Genomic DNA, 19,012 nt, shown 5'->3' on the forward strand with positions numbered 1-19,012 from the left:
AAGGGGTTTTTACAACCTTTTGGGGGGCAATAAACGGTACCTACAAAGTTGTGGAAACCTCGGTGGAAACTGTGGTTCATTTACTTTAAAGGAATATTTTTCAGCATTGAAAGTTACTTTATACTCCTTTTAAATTTAATTTCATAATTACTCGAATAAAACCAGCTTCTAATCAAGTACTCGATAACCCGACTCGTTAAAAATATTTATCGAGGTGTTTTGTAGTTACTCGACTCGAATAAGAGAAAGTTTCCCCTTAATCAAGTACTCGATTACTCGACTCGAATACTCGATGAAAAAAAAATGATACTCGATAACCGACTCCATTGCCTACAATCACTAATCGTACAGCCCTATTTATTGGGTGTATAGGCTATGTTTGGCGCCAAAATGTCCGCGTTGTCATTTTTTACAAGCCATTACTATTGTCAGTAGCGGCTTTATGGGTTGCGAGGCAAATATGGAAAGTTCTAAGACATCATAGACATGATAATAAAATACGCGAAAAAGTAGATAAGTCCATAAATAAAAGGGATAATATAGCTAAATCCTAAACAAATTTGAAGAAATTTAAAAACTTACTAATAACTCGTACCGATAGGTCTTCGAGCAACGCGAAACTCGGATCAAATAGATCTTCGAGTAATAAACTAAATTTTTTATTTTTTTGCCGAGACTACCTATGCATAAAACACGCCACTGAATATTATGGTTGTTAAAACTCTTAGAAATACCACAGATCTAACAACTCAAATAGTTCCTGATAAACAAAACATTTTGTCTTTTATGGAATTTCCCAATAAACTAAATCTTAATTGAATTAGGACATTATCGCTACGAAAACTAAACCACCTTATCATAGTAGAACAATTAAAAAAATAACAATAGATTTTAGAAGTCAAAGTCGGAGAGGACCCAGAAATAAAGAGAGAACAATTATTTCGTCGACCTTATTAAGTGGATTCTTCAATTATAATTTTCTTATATTTTTCTCAGTCGACCCGAGGAACCAGAAACCCGTAATGTCTGAGAAAACGTTATTCACGGGAAAAGAATTAACGAAACACCCCCCTTAGAACCGTAAAATCTATTTGTTCTGGGTCTCTTTATTTTCATTTTAAACTTTGTTTTAAAAAAAACTTTTGAATGGGATCGCAAAGCTCGCTAAGCTTTTGGCTCCCTCTATCGCCGAATAAAGGTAGTTCGCTCCCCCCCTCGGTCGCTATTATAACCAGAAATACAACTTTATAAGTCAAACATTGTGCCTTTTCGTAGCTTCGTGATTAAAACGAAGAATATAATTCTGGAAGACAATAAGACGGTACTTTAATTACTCCCATTCACGCACGGAGGCGCTCTTTAGTGGACTCTACATTTGGCTCCCCCCACTTCATTTCCCCCTTCATAACCTGTGATTCTAGAACGCTAGGTGAGATTTTGAAATTACTTAATTTTGAGACATTTTTCGAAGAATTGTAACGTAAAGGGTTTTTAAAATCAAAATTAATTTTAATAATAGTATCAAAATTAATTTTAATAATAGTATCAAAATTAATTTTAATAATAGTATCGAAATTAATTTTAATAATAGTATCAAAATTAATTTTAATAATAGTATCAAAATTAATTTTAATAATAGTATCTAAATTAATTTTAATTATAGTATCGAAATTAATTTTAATAATAGTATCGAAATTAATTTTAATAATAGTATCAAAATTAATTTTAATAATAGTATCAAAATTAATTTTAATAGTATCAAAATTTTAATTATAGTATCGAAATTAATTTTAATAATAGTATCGAAATTAATTTTAATAATAGTATCGAAATTGATTTTAATAATAGTATCAAAATTAATTTTAATAATAGTATCGAAATTAATTTTAATAATAGTATCGAAATCATTTTAATAATAGTATCGGAATTAATTTAAATAATAGTATCAAAATTAATTTAAATAATAGTATCAAATTTAATTATTTTAAATTGTTACGGAATAAGTATTTTATTTAATTTTGCTTAAACTTAACTTAGAAATTAGATTGTATGCCTATGTTAAGAATATTTGTTTTTCAAAGACTTCACAAAATAGGATTAATTTTATTTTTTTTATTAAAATTAATATCCTAAGGCATTGCAAAAGTAAAATTATCATAAGTTTATAATTATGTTCCTAATTATGTTCCATAAGTGTGTCACTTAGTCGATTTTTTTAGAACAAACTTACGGTAGAGGCCAAAGGCCTTAGACACCAAAAGTAGTCGACACTAACAATTGTAAGTTTTGGTGTCTAAGAAATAATTACTAATAAGTTATGTGCGGAGTGACGTAGAATTGACGTCATACCCAAAATGATAAGCGCCTCCAGTGAGAAAAATACGCATCTTAGATACAAATTATAACTCACTATGACGACGAAGCAAAGCCTAACATTTTTAGTTGGTAGTTCAACTAAGAAATATATTTCAACTAGAAATGTGACTTGGTTAAAATTTAAGAAGATACAAATAGGGTAATTGAAAAAATCACGTGAAACATTAATTTATAAATTTACTCATGAACTCATTGAAAAATTGCGAGGTGTTACGGTATTACGATAATATTTAATTTTATTTATAATAGTGTTGTTAATTTTCCGGAAAAATAAAATTCGAAAAAGGAAAATTTTCCGCAAATCGGAAAAATAAAAATTAAAAAAAAATACTTTTTAAGGGTTTTAAATTTTTTTAAACTTTTTATCGATATAAAATGTCTAATAACAGTAAAAATACTACAAAACATTAATAGTGTTTCATTGTTACTAGAGGTCTAGTTTAAAAAAAAACGAGGTGAAAATGCCGCTTTATATTAGACTAATCATGGAATGTAAACCTTTTTAATTTTTTTCGGAAGAATACGGAAACGTTTCCGGGAAAAAGGCCTCGGTCATTTTCCGGAAAATTTTCCGACTTACAACACTAATTTAAAACTATTGAAGTAAATTAAGACCAACATTAGTGGAAATTTTCCATAAAAATAGTTTTAATTAAAATAAATGATTTCAAAATCGAATACGCATATAAGAAGGGAGAAGACCCTTTTACAGGGGTACCGCCATTGTGTGTACATTTTTAATAATCTACTTGTTACTAGATGGCGCCATCAGTTTACAATCCGAAATAACAAAAATGATAATATCCGCGAAAGTCTAATTTAAATTGTGGTTATTTAAAAGCTGAAATTTTGTATAACTATATTTTCTAAAATATTTTATATAAACTTTCAGTTTGAAATAGCACTTACATTATATAATAAGTATAAAAATTTGATTTTATTTTTCAAATTTTGCGCCAAAATATCTACGCTGGTGTCATCTAGTGTAGAAATACGAAATAAAATTTTTATACTAGATGGCGGTTTCTAAAGGTTTGTTTCCCTGCATGTAATATGCGAATTGGTGTATTGAATTTATTGTGAATGACCTAATATTATTGGCGTTTCGCGCCGAGGCCTAACTAATAAAACAATCCAACATTCTAAAAGTCTCTTGATTATGTTGATTATCAGAGGGGATGTTGAACTTTGAGAGATCCCTTAATTTACGCGGACGAAGGTAGAATCGTGTAAACAGAGCTATTATAGTAAACATTAAGATTTAAGAAGAAGAAAAAGTTCTGAGAAGAGCGTGTAACTTCGGAGGGTGGAGTGAGGTGTGGGGAATGCATCGTCTGCTGCGAACATCCGGGCTTCGGATCACGTAATTCAAACACTTTGAGGCTATTAACGGTCAAGCACGCAGTTCCCAGAGGTCACTCGACTTGGCCCTCATCAGCTCTTTAAACCGCAGCCTGGCGATAGCGGCCAATTTCGCCTTTCAACGAATGCGGGAGGGAGCTCTTTTAAGCGCGGGTCCCACCTTGGTTCTCGCGTTTTTATCTCTCCTGGCTCAAACCTAAAATTACCACCTTCTTGAAGAGTTTTAATGGTTCTTATAGATCGTACACGCCACTAAGCGAAGTATTTCTTGGTACCCTCCACTTTTCTGGTTCGCTATAGCTTTAAACGGTCCCTGTACGCTACGAAGAACCTAGTTAAACTTTAGATTTATGGCTCTTAAATTACATCGTTTTCCGTGTGTTTGATAGATCTAATAGGTTGTTTAAACTTTGATTTTTTTAAGAGGTTAATGTTTTTTTTACTTTTATAATTAAAACTTTATATATTTTAAATTTCATTAAATATTTGATTTAAATATAGATGGGAAATTAACGTCAATTCGTTAAAAGTTTTAAAATTTTACCGCGTAATTCGGAAATTTAAAATTTTAATCAATAAATAAACTTTAAATATTAAATAAAATTTAAAATACTTCAAGTTAAATTATAAAAGCGTATCAATTGATTAGAATTTTAAATTAAATGATTACACGGAGTAAATATTTTTCAGTAAGTGTTTAAAATTCTTCTTCTTATAACTTGAAACCATTTTACGTTAATTTGACATCATCTTTAAATGTAGGGTGGCGGAGTAGTTAGCACTTTCGCCTCGCAGTTAGAGGAGCTGGGTTCGATCCCAGATTGTGACACTGGGTGAAAACTCGGAAAACCTCCTTCTGCGTTAAGTTTGCAAGATCCCCCGAATTCTTCGGTTTCCCCTTCCCTGTGGAGCTTAACGGTAATAATGAGTGTATACACTCTTTTACGCGCGTCTTTCCCCCCATCAAGGACCCTCCCACGATTTGCTCCACAGGCAGCTGCCATAGACGTACTGCACGTAGATTTACCGTGGAAAGTTCTTTCCCCCAAAACTCGTTCTCTCGCGTGTAGCACGGTAATGGCGACTCCCATGAAATACGCGCGTAAAAGAATCTTATGAAAGGCTGACCCCCTACGCATTGAAACCTGGCCATCTTTTTTAAGGCATTAAAAATCGCTTGATGACTTGGGTGGTGCCTTGGGTATTAGCCTAGCTGATAATTATTTAGAATGAAAGGGTATTATGAGCGTATAGACATAATTTTGCCGATTTTTAGTTCATTAGCGTTTGAGATTTTTATTACTATTAGTATAATTACCAAAATTAAAACTTACTTCTGGAACTAGATTTAAAGAAGACAAACATCCTAGTACCCTTCAAAAAGATTAAATAATGTCTTGTTTCGCAAAGTTAACATATCAATTTCGATTCATGCCCATTTTTTTTTGGTTTCCTAATGCGCCCAATACCAAATATAAAACAATTCCAATAATTATTTCGGTAAGACCCCAATTTATTCGTGCTAAGTTAAATAACCATAAAATCGTACCAAATATTGGAACTAAAACTAAATACCAGTTTCTTGATCTATCAAATAATACCAATAACAATAACAATAATTATTATTATTATTATTATTATACAAATTATCTTCTTTACAAATATCTATAAAAAGTAGACCAATAAAATAATTCATTTGCAAACCAACATTTGACGACTTACAAATATTCCAACGGGTATAAAAAAAATATTGTATAATAAGGACAGAAATGACAAATCCCACAAAAAAATGCAACCATTGCTTTAGAAATTAAAATAATAGAAATGGCTACATCCACGTGGCTACCTGTAATTTCCCAGGCGCTAAGTCGTCGATTGCGATCCCAAATTGTCTCGATTCAGGAACGGAGCCGTCAAAACTGATAATGTAAGTAACCCCCTCCCCCTTCTTGGGGTAGAATGAAAGTTTAATTGAATCAGTCTGACGAGGGGGATATTTGGCCCCTCCGGGCGATTCGCGACTAATGACAAGCCGCTTGTTATAATCTACGTGTCTTTTTCCATTGCAAATAATCATTTCTGATTTGATTCGGATGTACAGCGGGAGATTGGGGGGTACTGTTTCATACGCTAATACTCTCTATTATGTCGTTAATTTGGGGGGGGGGGGGAACTAGATTGGCGTGTGAGCCCGTGTCTTTGACACCTTTTGATTTATTCGATTTAAACGATTTATTTATCTAGAAGCATCTGCCGCCGCTGTTTCGTTTTTTATTTGATACAAGTTTTTTTTTAATTTTTCGCCTTTATTATATTATTAAGTGATAAGTTACGAATTGGGTTTCGAAGGGTTTACTACTTAGTAGACAGAATCTGGTTGGGAATAGTTTTATCGATTGTTATTATTTTTTGTGATTTTTTTAAAATTATATTTTACTTTTAAAAAATAATCATTTATGATTAATTTTTCTTATAAAGACTTATGATTTTATATTTTCAAAACATCTATAATTTTCTTTTAAATAGATAATTTTTCTTATAAATTCTTATGATGTTATATTTTCAAAATATATTGTTATAAATTCTTGTGATGCGATATTTTGAAAAATATCCCTTATTTTGTTTTCAAAGATTAATGGTGCTGATAAATTCGTAAGAGTTGCTATTTTTAAATTATATTTTACTTTCATTATAAAAATTTATAAGAAATATTAATTATTTAATGAAAGTAAAATATAGTTTTAAAATACCAAATCATTATAAGAATTTGGAAGAACAAAAAATTTATCAAATTAATAATAAATATAAATAATATCATATCATAAGAATGTAGGAAAATGAAACAATTTATAAGAAAAATTATTCATTTAATTTGACTTTTTGATATTTCAATTTGAAGGACTTCTCGTTCTTATTTAGTATTTTTTTAAATATCTATATATTTTTTTATTATATTAAAGGTAATATAAATTTTATATTTCGCGACATATAACAAGGTAATAGAAACGCCCTTCAAAAACATTTGGAGATAAAAAAATAATACCACTACAACAACATATTTCAAAAACTTGAGGGCATTTGGTAAAAATTTACGTTTTTTTACGTCGAAATAAAACAAGTCTGCCTGGCGTGAATGATTAATAGCTTAATTAACGGCGTCTTAATTAACTGCCGATAAAAAAAAGTATAAAATATACGCAGATGATAAAAAAAATATTATCGAATTCATTGAACCGTTGAAAATAAAAACATTTTAAAACATCACGTATTTTCAGTGTTACTTTTAAACAGTTCCTATTTTCAAATAATTATCCTAGAAAATTTCGGAAATGTAAGGCGAGTGTTCCAATATTTGACCCAATTTCGGATCGATGCCGCCTTTTTGGAAAACCGGCCATTTTATAATTGAATATATCACTTCCATTTTAATATTTAATCGTAGCCACGTTCAAAAAATATATATTTACTTAAATACAATAGAACATTTTTACCGCCGTATCTCAATTGTGGTTATAATTAATAATTTTGATAAGAAAATTAATCGGTTTTAATTACTTAATTATACAACCGACCGTTTATTTAACTTAGTGGATCGTTAAATGTGTTCCAATTTTTAATGGAAATCACGTAAAATTGCCCCTTTTTTTTCTAATATCGATACTATTCAGACCTTGTGGGTCGTAATATTTATAGATATTTTTCTTTATAAATTTTTACATACTTCTACAATACGATGACGATTTAGTTAATAGCGTCGCTGATAGCGATACGACGGGTAAAGTTTGTTTTAATTTCGACTAAAAGGTTTGTCGCGAAGGAAGTTGGTTCTATATTGAAATGGTATCCACGTAACGCTTGATTTGATTTATGAGCTCGAACTTCGTAGCAGCCAAGGCTGAAAAACTCCTGGTTCCATGTCGTATGTCTTTGTGCCCGCGAGTGTCCACTATTATAAACTGTGATTCTACGTGATGTTTGAAGCGAGCACGTGTTTCGTATACTCGAGAATCGAACGTTTGGGCAAAAAATTTACTTCTAAATAGTTGTCTTTTACACGAGACTTTTGGCGGTTTAGTTAAGTTTCTGCGCTAAGGGATTTTAATTAAAAATGTTCGAAAAAGGTAATTTATCGACGATGTCACGCGTTTTTAATCTTTTTACTTATTTTATAAAGGTACCGAGTTTTTAAATTAATGCCAAACATTCCGTTTATAATTTTTGGAGGTCGTTTTAATTAAAATAATTCTATAGAAATTAAAATATTTTTGTTCATGATTATTTTTAGTTCGTCAATTTTTAGATAAAACCTAAAACCAGAAACGTGAAAGCAATCGTACATTTCGTCACTGTAAAAATAAATTTTAAAACTATATTCTTAAAATTTTGGTTAACAGGAATATCTTTAATAACTCATAATATTAATAATAATAATCAAACGACTTTTAAAGCCATTAATTCAGGTGGCCGGGTTACAATGCGTAGGAAGGTGGTGGCAAGCCCTTCATGCCACGCGAGCCAACAGCTCCCTACACTCACTATTACCGTTAACCTCAACAAGTTTTTATGGAAGGGGAAATCGAAGAGCTAGGGAGAAAACCTCTTTAACCAAGGGGGGGGGGGGGGGAACTTGCAAAGAACATCATTAAATCTAATTAATTCCACCGATTAAATTGCTAATTTGGTAAATAATTTTCACACTCTCTTCAATTAATAATGAATGAATGAAAGATAACCATTAATTAGTAATTAATAAGGACATTATAACGAATTAAATTTCGTAAAGATATTATAATAAAAATATACTTATAAATTTCCACCTGTCCTTTTGCCAAAATATATCTTGTTGAAACTATAGAAGGTGAAGTGGGGGGGATACTTTAATTTATTTCCATCCCCCCTTGGATCAAGACGGGGGAACCGAGGCCTGCGAAGAGAGCGCGATGTCAAATACCCAAATACCATCGCGAATAACAACGCTGGGAAAATGTTCGCCGAAAAAGTTTAGCAACTAATTTTCAATTCTGATCACGGAGTGCCGGAGAAGGAACCGTATACGCGAGTTCGACGCTAAGCCTTGGCGGTTTGCGGCGCGGGTCACGTGATCCCCGTGACGTCACCGTTTCCTGTCGTAACTGTCCCCGCGGCCATTTCTAGCGTGTATTTAACGATATTTTATATACGTCGCCGCTTGTTTGGCGATTGTAATAGGTTTAAGGTAAGGAGTCGCGACGGACCCGATTGAATTTGGGTGTATTTCGATAAGGAACTTTTTAACGTCTGTAAACGGTTTTTTGGTCGACGTGTTTTTATTTTTAGTTATAGCTGAAGGGATAGCACGCGAATTAATAGAATCCCACTAATTAAGAAGGGGTATGGAGTTAATCTCACGCTTGATTTGACGGTAGTTGACCCTCTTTTACGATAGTAATATACACCTATGCACCGGAACTTCAATTTTTGTCGGACTGCTTGAGATTAAAGAAAATATTTTCGGGTAATTAATTTGGTTTAAAAAAACTTTTCATAAATTTATTTAATCATCCCGTTCATCCGAAATGGACCTTTGATATAATATTAATTTTTTACACAAGATTCAAGAATTAAGTGTTTATCCAACCATTTTACCTAAAATTGGATATTGATATCTTAATTTCTAAGCCAGATTAAAAAAAATGTATTTTAAAGCACCCATTTTACCTAAAACTGACTATTGATATAAACTTAAATTTCACCACCCAGTCTACCTAAAACTGGTGATCACCTTAAATTTCATACAAACTTCCAAAAGAACATTTTTACTGACCCTTTTATCTGAAACTGATCATTGATATAATCTGAAATTTCACCACCCAGTCTACCTAAAACTGGTGATCACCTTACATTTCATACAAGCTTCCAAAAGAACATTTTTACTGACCCTTTTATCTGAAACTGATCATTGATATAATCTGAAATTTCACCACCCAGTCTACCTAAAACTGGTGATCACCTTACATTTCATACAAGCTTCCAAATTAACATTTTAACCGACCATTTTATCTAAAACTGACCATTGATATAATCTTAATTTCTACACAAGATTCAAAAATTAAGTGTTTATCCAACCATTTTACCTAAAACTGACTATTGATATAATTTTACCCACAACTGACTATTGATATAATTTTACCCACAACTGACTATTGATATAATTTTACCCAAAACTGACTATTGATATAATTTTACCCACAACTGACTATTGCTATAATTTTACCCACAACTGACTATTGATATAATTTTACCCAAAACTGATTATTGATATAATTTTACCCAAAACTGACTATTGATATAATTTTACCAAAAACTGACTATTGATATAATTTTACCAAAAACTGACTATTGATATAATTTTACCCAAAACTGATTATTGATATAATTTTACCCACAACTGACTATTGATATAATTTTATCCACAACTGACTATTGATATAATTTTACCCACAACTGACTATTGATATAACTTTATTTCTACACAAGATTAAAAAATTAAGTGTTTATCCAAACATTTTACCTAAAACTGACTATTGATATAATCTAAAATTGTACGCAAGCTTCAAAATTATCATTTCTAACCACTTAGTTTACCTCAAATTTCTATTAGTAAGTTTTTAAATTTCTTCGAATTTGTTTAGGGTTTAGCTTTATTATCCCTTTTCATAATGGACTAATCTACTTATTCGCTAATTTTATCATACTTTACAATGCAGTCCTTAGGTGGTTCCTTTGAACTGATCATTTTTAACCACCTAAAGTTTACCTCAAATTTTAACCATCTTCAAAATGACAATTTTTAACCTCCCTAAATCTGATCTCTGATACAATCTCAACTTTTACGTTTCAAAACGAGTATTTAACAACAATAATTATAATAATAATTATAATTATAATTATAATAACAATGACAAACAACGCCACTGATTTTGAATAAAATTAAAATGTAAAAAACCAACAATTTGTAGGTTCATTTCCGGTCACTTTACATTTGACCAGATCCGCCGTTTTCAACAATTTTTAAAGATTTTATCTACGATCAAAACAAACATTCTAATGATCGACAAGCGACCATAAACAAATTCCTTAAACTTGAACTCGGCAGTAATAGCGTCAAAGCCGCGCCAATCGCCAAAGTTCCTAAGTCGGTAACGTCGTCGAACGCGAACCAAAGATCATTAATATGTCCTTGGTCTCCCTTGGAAGAAGAAAATAAAGGAGATTTTCTGGCTCTGCCCAATTAAAAGACTTTTCTACGGGTGACGGCGCTTTCATTGTTAGGATTGTTCACGCGCGCGCTTTAACGACTAACCATTTCTTTAAAAATAAAAAGACTTTTAACCTGGCAGCCCCGTTCGAAGGCGAACCCCCGTATTAGCCACGCTACCATTCGCAATTTGTCGTAGAGTATTCAATTATAATTGGCGACGTCACCTTAAATTTAGAGTATTGTCAAAGGCAATCTATGGAGGATTAGGTCTAGTGAGTCGACGTGTGCTAAACGATGCGGGTAACGCGTCGACGTTATATAAGGACGTCATCATAGAGGGGGGGACGAAAGTGAGGGGGAGGCTGAAACGAACAAGATTTGTAGCGCCCCCAAGCGTTGTGAGTTTTGATTGTGTCTTTTCTATACTTTTTCTTAGTACGACTTTGAATAAAATTTAAAAGACAAGATCGCGTTAGAAATTACTTTTACGTAGTATTTCGGCCTATTTTAATTAAACCTTTATTTTTTTAAATTGGTAAATCTTTTTATATTCTTTCTTTGTTATAGTTGAAATTTATTGATTGTGTTGTATTATTTGTATAGTATTCTGGGTTTTTTTTTTTGGGTTATTAGGTTATGGTTGGGTTTCTTTTGTTTGTAATCGCACAGAAATTTTATTACAATTTTCATTATTTTTCTTCTTTGTATTTTAAAATTTGTGTGTTTTCCTTCGGCTTATACGTTTAGTAAAAAAATATATTATATTATATTATAAAGCAATAAAAATAAATTATTATTAAGAATATTATTAATAAATTCGAAATCCAAACCGTCATTTTTTACAGACAAATATAATTATGAAAATCATTACCTGAAATTAAAAAAAATTCTCAATCGCCTTTAAATATTTATATTGAAACTCTCGTTTTGGCTTTAATTTTAATACATTCGAGAACTTAATGACCTTGAAAATATCCATCATATCATTGGACATCGTACGATGACGTATATAGTATCCGCGAATCCGATTGGATAACGTCGTCATCCGATAGTCCAATGAGAAGACGCTGAATCCAAACGTCATTTCCGTCCGAGAGTAAGGCGATAGAGAATTGGCGAGTTCCATAATTTGGGCCTTCCTACAAATCGGGGACTACCTTTCATTGGATGAATACGACGTCGCGAAAGGAACAGTGGCGTTCGCCTATTGGTTATCTTTTTGGAGCGGCCGTCTTATTGGTCCGGATGAAAGTAGTTCCGATTTGAAAATAGTAAACGCGTCGGGAAAAGAAACAAGAAAGATATTTACGCTTACCAGCCTCCTCTTCGGTTTGATGAGCGGCCTGTTCTGTCCGTTCATTTTGTGGTAGAGCCCGCAAGCATTGCACAAGTAGTGTCCCGTCCCGTCGCGGCGCCACAGTGGCGTCGAAGTGGCGCCACAATTGACGCATTCTCGCCCCTCTGACCACATTGTAAATCCAACAGTCGCAATTTTATGAGAAGAGAAAGAAAAAAAAACAATGGCAAAACAAATTAGTGAAGTTACGATTCCAGATGTCAACATCATTATTCTTTTGGTTAATTTACTATCTTGGTAAACAGTGTTAACTTTATGCATGACAGTTAAAAAATGACAAATAATTAGCAACATCAGAAGTGTTATAATAATATGCTAGGCTAATACCCAAGGTACTATCTTAGGCCCAAGTCAAATATACCAGGGTTCGTACAAAATTTCCGGAATTAAATTCCCTGATATTTCCAGGTTTTCCCTGACCAAATTGCCAAATATTCCCTGACCATTTTTTGTAGAATAAATGAATGGTTTGAGGTTCAAATCTTGAAAAATATTTTATTTCAAAAATTTATTTGCCTGATTTTAAAATTCCTTCTGTATACTCAATTGCAGGTTAAGAAAGGCAAACTAGCTAATACATTTGCACGAATTTCCGGTAAATCGGAGGCCGTAATTTCGAATTTCGAATATTTTCTGTTGAATTACTGAAGGTTCCTGCACGTGCACGTGTTATATTAATCCATTTTACAAATGTCTAATGCGTAACTTTCAAAGTGATCAATAAATTAATGTAGATTATTATTATTAATATTTATTTTGAGAATTAGGTTTCTAAACATTCATCAAATCGCAGGTTTATGAACGACAACGTGGTAATCTCGGCATTACCCGTTCTATACTTACCCTGGAATCGCAAAAACGGAATTTTTTAGGTATTCCTCACTTGTAGTACTAAATATAAATTATTACAACTGTTTTTAAATCTTATCTACGTTAATTAATTAATTATCACTTTGAAATAGGGTTGTTAATTTTCCGGAAAAATAAAATGCGGAAAAATTTTCAGAATATTTTCCGGAAAATTTTCCGAATTGCGGAACATTTTCCGCAAATCGGAAAAATAAAAAATTTAAACATAAATTACTTTTCAAGGGTTTTTAATGTTTTAAACATTTTATCGATTTAAAATGACTAATATCAGTAAACATACTACAAAACATTAATAGTGTTACATTTCAACCAGTTTAAACTAGTCTATAGGTTTAGTTTTACTTTTAGATTAGAAAAAATTAGGTGAAAATGCCGCTTTATTTAAATTTGTAAACAATATATTAGACAAATCATGGAATGAAAACGTTTTTAATATTTTTCGGAAAAATACGGAAAATTTTCCGGAAAAAAGGCCTCGGTAATTTTCCGGAAAATTTTCCGACTTACAACACTACTTGAAATATAACGCGATAGACGGTTTTTTCGAAATTTATATAACGCACGCGGGTATACTTAAAAATTCAACCATAAATAGGTCAAATTCGAAATTCCCGCCGCCGATTTACCGGAAATACGTGCTAGTATCTTTCCGCCAAATGTACTAGATATTTTGCCTTTCTTAACATGCAACTGACAAGGAGACTACCCGAGGTGTAACACACCGATTTCGATCAAACTCGGGTGTTTGGTAGACCTTCATGTAACTTGAAAAACCCCTAAGGGAAATGTCTCCATAGGCAACCGTTTTGCCATGGCAACCAAAAATTATTTTGAGAACACAAAAAGAAAATTTTCCCATTGAATATAACATGGGAATTTTAATCAATTTCGAACTTTTTCATTATTTTTTATTTATATTTTCAATTTTTAGCATTTTCAAATTTTTTAACATATGTACAGGAGGTACCCTTAAAATCTATCAGATTCCCATGTTATTTTCCATAGGAAAAATTCCATTTTGTGTTATCCAAAACATTTTTGGTTGCCATGGCAAAACGGTTGCCTATGGAGACATTTCCCTTAGGAGTTTTTCAAGTTACATGAAGGTCTACCAAACACAAGAGTTTAAACAAAATCGGTGCGTTACACCTCGGGTAGTCTCCTAGTGAGTATAGTGACTTATATAATAGACAGTTTAAGCTTCTTCTCGAAAACGTGAACGGGGGAACTTGTATCTTTATCCTACATCTACAATTCCACAAGTTTCTCCTACACGTTTTCAAATTGTGGCTTAATCTTCCTATTATCGTTGCATAAGTTATTATAAAGGCCCATACACGCGAAACATCTTTCCATTTATTTCTGGCATTTTAGTTCGACAACTCTGGCCACTAGGGTCTAAGCAACAGCAAGGTTTCAAGGGTCTAAGTCGAACAAAAATATGGCGTTGCAAAGCGTTGCATTATAGCCAATACCTCATCAATTAAAACCCCACTTTGAATTAGTTCAGAACGAACTAAGTCCAGATCAGAGAGCCATCTTTCGTGAATCGTAAGCAAAGAAATCGTCGTGTACTCTCCTTGTTAGAAGTTGGGCAAGGGCCTTTATAATAACGTAGGCAACGATAATATATGCAAGTATTTATCTCCCAATTTGGCTTAAGATATATTATACACTTTTATAAATTAATTTTGATATTAAGGTGTGTACTATGAGCCTATAATTATAAATAAAAGTGGTCCATTTGTTTATCGTTACCCCTACAGATAATTTTTAACTACTACGCTAATAGAAACGCCATTAGAGGTCAATTTTTTAAATACCCAAAATCTCACTAGATGACGCCAGCAATTTGAAACGCTAAAAACCGCTATAAATCATAAATTTTTGTGTTCTTTGCTATGTTCAACTTTTGATCATAGTTTTATCGTAAGACAACGTTTAAAATAGTGTTAAAAGTTGGTATTTTTATACAATAAATCGTTAATACGTTTCATTAAAAATAATATCGAACGGCTAATGGCAGCGCTTTAAACGTTCGTTGCCCCTATAAGCAATTCGTGAATCAGTCTGTAGACAGTGTTACCTACATTTTAATAAAGTTTATGTCAGTGGCAAAAAGTGGTAAATATGGCAAAAAGTGGCAAATATGGCAAATAGTGACTAATAATCAGTAAATGCATTTAAATGATGTAAATAATATCTTTCAGATATGTAGCATCTTTTACACGTGAGATAATGTTTTAGTTTTTCAAACTCAGGAAAAATCGTTGAAAAATAGCCAAAAGAAAAAACTAAATTGGACTATAATTGAGTTTCTAGCCCAAAACCTGGCAACTAATACAGTATATTTGTCTAAAATAGCACAAATATATTTTATCTTCAAATGGTAAGTTTTTTAATTTGTATTAAAATTTATTATTTGCCACTATTTGGCATATTAGCCAGTAAAATTATTATTCGCATGTCGGTATTTACCACTTTTTGCCACATTATTTGATACCTGACATTTGACACTTCGGAACACTATCTATAGATTTTTATTATTTTAAATTACTTAAATTAAGAATAATAATAAAATAATAATAATCAGCTAGGCTAATACCCAAGGCACCACCTTAGGCTTAAGTCATCAAGCGACTTTTGAAGCCTTTAATTCAGGTGGCCGGGTTACAATGCGTAGGAGGGTGGTGGCAAGCCCTGCATGCCACACGATCGAGCCAACAGAATACATCAGGAAAACGCTTCTGTGTTTATTTCAATATAATATTGAAAAATAATAGGTTAGTGAACTGATATTTTCCGAAAAATAAAACTTGCGTTCAATAATTCGGAGCACGTTTAAACGCGTCTTCTGTTGCACGGACTTGTTTGTACCACAAAACCCTTGACTACGATAAATGTTCTGTAGAGCACATGTTTGTCATTGATGGATAAACCACATGTGACAAAGTTCATTTCAGGCAGTTTTAACTAAATGCGCTAAGCTACGGCAGACGGATACACAAAGCATTCTCTAGTATGAGAACTAAAAAGTAGTGTTATGAAAAATTTGACTGAAATGAAACGCAGGGTGGTTGCAACAGTGCACTGGACCGATTTGGCAAACTGTAGCCCGTATAGGTACAACCTTTAGATCCAAATTATCTTTGAATGCACTTAATTGGTTATCATCCTACCTTTTCTAAAACGCGGTGGAATCATTCTATCAAATCAAGAATGCATTTAGTTATACTTACAAGGAGACATCCAATATTTTTCAAAATCGGAGGTTAAGTAGACCTTCATGTACCTTGAAAGCTTCTAAAGGTAAAAGTTTCAATTGCCATTCGTTTTGCCATGGCAACCAAAATGGTTTTCACAACTCAAATTTAAACTTTCTCTACGTAATAATTCATGGCCGAAACACGGATTTTCAAAAAAAAAAAAAAATAAAATTTTGGAAAAACAATTGGGTAAAATCGATAAAATTGGGTAAAATCGATAAAATTTTATAAAATCGATAAAATAGGGTAAAATCGATTAAATACCATCTGTGATTTTTCCATGCTATTTTACGTAGATAACGTTTAAATTTAAGTTGAGAAAAATATTTTTGGTTGCCATAGCAAAACGAATGGGCATTGAAACTTTTCCCTTTAGTAGCTTTCAAGGTACACGATGGTCTCCCTTTGTTAGTTAAACTGTTTAAAGTAAATAATATTCGTTTCCATCTACTTTACTAGGTTCAAGAAACTTTTCAATTTGCGCGAAATTTCACAAAACCCACATAACGGTTTGCAATTTGCCACTAGTCTTCGCCTGAATAATTAAAAACTTAAAAATTATCAGTCATGGGAATATTTAACTTATATACCATTTTTACTTTATGTAATAGTTTTAGATAGTTTTAAAAGTTTACCAAAACATTTTCAGTTTCAAATTCCTGACTATTCCCTGACCTTTTTAAGGCCGAAATTGGTAATTTTTTGTTTAATTTAATGTTTTTACTTGAGCTTTAATTTTCGTGTAGGTAGTCTCCACGAATAAATATTTATTAATTAGTTAATTATGTTTACTTTTTACGTAATTATTAACCTTTATTTAGAGCATGCAACCGCTGATTCAATTATTGTTACCTTGAAAATAATGTTTTAATAATTAATAATCAGGACTAATTAACGTATTACGTCGACGCTAATGAAACCGAGCAGGCGTAAGCGGCTTTTTAATCACACCTTTCGTAACATAATTTAATTAAGCCTAATTAAAAATTAATCTAATTTAAGGTACTGCGGAGAAGTGGTAGTTTCGGGAGTGAAAGGAACAATGACCTAATTATAATTACGTCCCTAGTTACAATACGAGCGCCTTAATTTGGAGGTATAAAATGACGCGTCAGACTAGACCTCTTGAAATCTTTAAAAAGACAAGCTTTTCTGGGTGATGCCAGACGAAGAATTTCAACTATTAGAAGGTTAGACGTCTCGCAGCTCCTTTCAAACAGTCAGTCATCCTGAGAGCTGATTGACGTCTTGAAGGGGGATTTCCATCGCCGGGATTGGGCACCCTCTTTACCGGCCAATTCCCAGAAAGAAAATATTTAAAGCCCACTTAAGTATTCAGTGACAAGTTGAAAACTAACCCCGCACCGTCTTTTAGCGCGTTCCAACGTCCCAATGTGTCTTGTCACTAACCAATACAGTCAAATTTACAAACGGGGGATTTTCTTGGTCTAAATTATAATTGGCAATTGATGTAAAGGAAAATGGGTTGTTGATAACGATCATTTTTAAATTTACTAGATCATTTTGATGAAATATATTGCGGCTTGATAATTTTAAAGTATATCGAGCCTTGATAATTTTAAAGTATATCGAGCCTTAATAATCTTATTTAAATATATCGAGGCTTAATAATCTTATTTAAATATATCGAGGCTTAATAATCTTATTTAAATATATCGAGGCTTGATAATCTTATTTAAATATATCGAGGCTTAATAATCTTATTTAAATATATCGAGGCTTGATAATCTTATTTAAATATATCTAGGCTTTATAATCTCATTTAAAAATATATCGAGGCTTGCTAATCTTATTTAAATATATCGAGGCTTAATAATCTTATTTAAATATATCGAGGCTTGATAATCTTATTTAAATATATCTAGGCTTGATAATCTTATTTAAATATATCTAGGCTTGATAATCTTATTTAAATATATCGAGGCTTGATAATCTTATTTAAATATATCTAGGCTTCATAATATCATTTAAAAATATCGAGGCTTGATAATCTTATTTAAATATATCTAGGCTTTATAATCTCATTTAAAAATATATCGAGGCTTTATAATCTCATTTAAAAATATATCGAGGCTTTATAATCTCATTTAAAAATATATCGAGGCTTGCTAATCTTATTTAAATGTATCGAGGCTTGATAATCTCATATAAAAATATATCGAGGCTTGATAATTGCATTGAAATGTATCGAGGCTTGATAATCTCATATAAAAATATATCGAGGCTTGATAATTGCATTGAAATATATCGAGCCTTTAGCTAAGCTTAATAATTAAGCTAACTTGACAAACTCTCGAATCATTTGTAAGTTCTTTGAGTTTGATTGAGGTCTGAAAGTTGACGGTTCCGTTGCCAATTATTAACTCGACCAAGCGACGGACAATTCACTCGCTAGTAAGGGCGACTAACTTCGCGGCGGAGGCATTGAGGGGAAAAGCCTAAAATTGTCAGTGAAATGGAATGTCTCGCGCGTTCCCATAATGAGAGACAAACGTCCCCGGGAAAAGCGAACGGGATAAA

General features: G+C 32.1%; 1 protein-coding gene across 7 annotated transcripts in view; it reads right to left on the reverse strand.

Annotated features, from left to right (window-relative positions):
* LOC149961209 (GATA-binding factor 2-like) overlaps positions 1–19,012 on the reverse strand; it is a 167,776-nt gene that overhangs the window by 33,600 nt on the left and 115,164 nt on the right. For 6 of the 7 annotated variants that reach the window (XM_090175876.1, XM_090175897.1, XM_090175887.1 and 3 more), the window contains one exon: positions 12,288–12,439. In XM_090175876.1, coding sequence (XP_090032002.1) covers positions 12,288–12,439 — 152 coding nt within the window. The remainder of the gene's footprint in view (positions 1–12,287; positions 12,440–19,012) is intronic. The other variant, XM_090175911.1, reaches the window with a different exon arrangement.

Source organism: Leiobunum rupestre, chromosome 1 (genome assembly GCF_980474605.1).
Source record: "Leiobunum rupestre chromosome 1, qqLeiRupe1.1.hap1, whole genome shotgun sequence".
Lineage (NCBI taxonomy): Eukaryota > Metazoa > Arthropoda > Arachnida > Opiliones > Sclerosomatidae > Leiobunum > Leiobunum rupestre.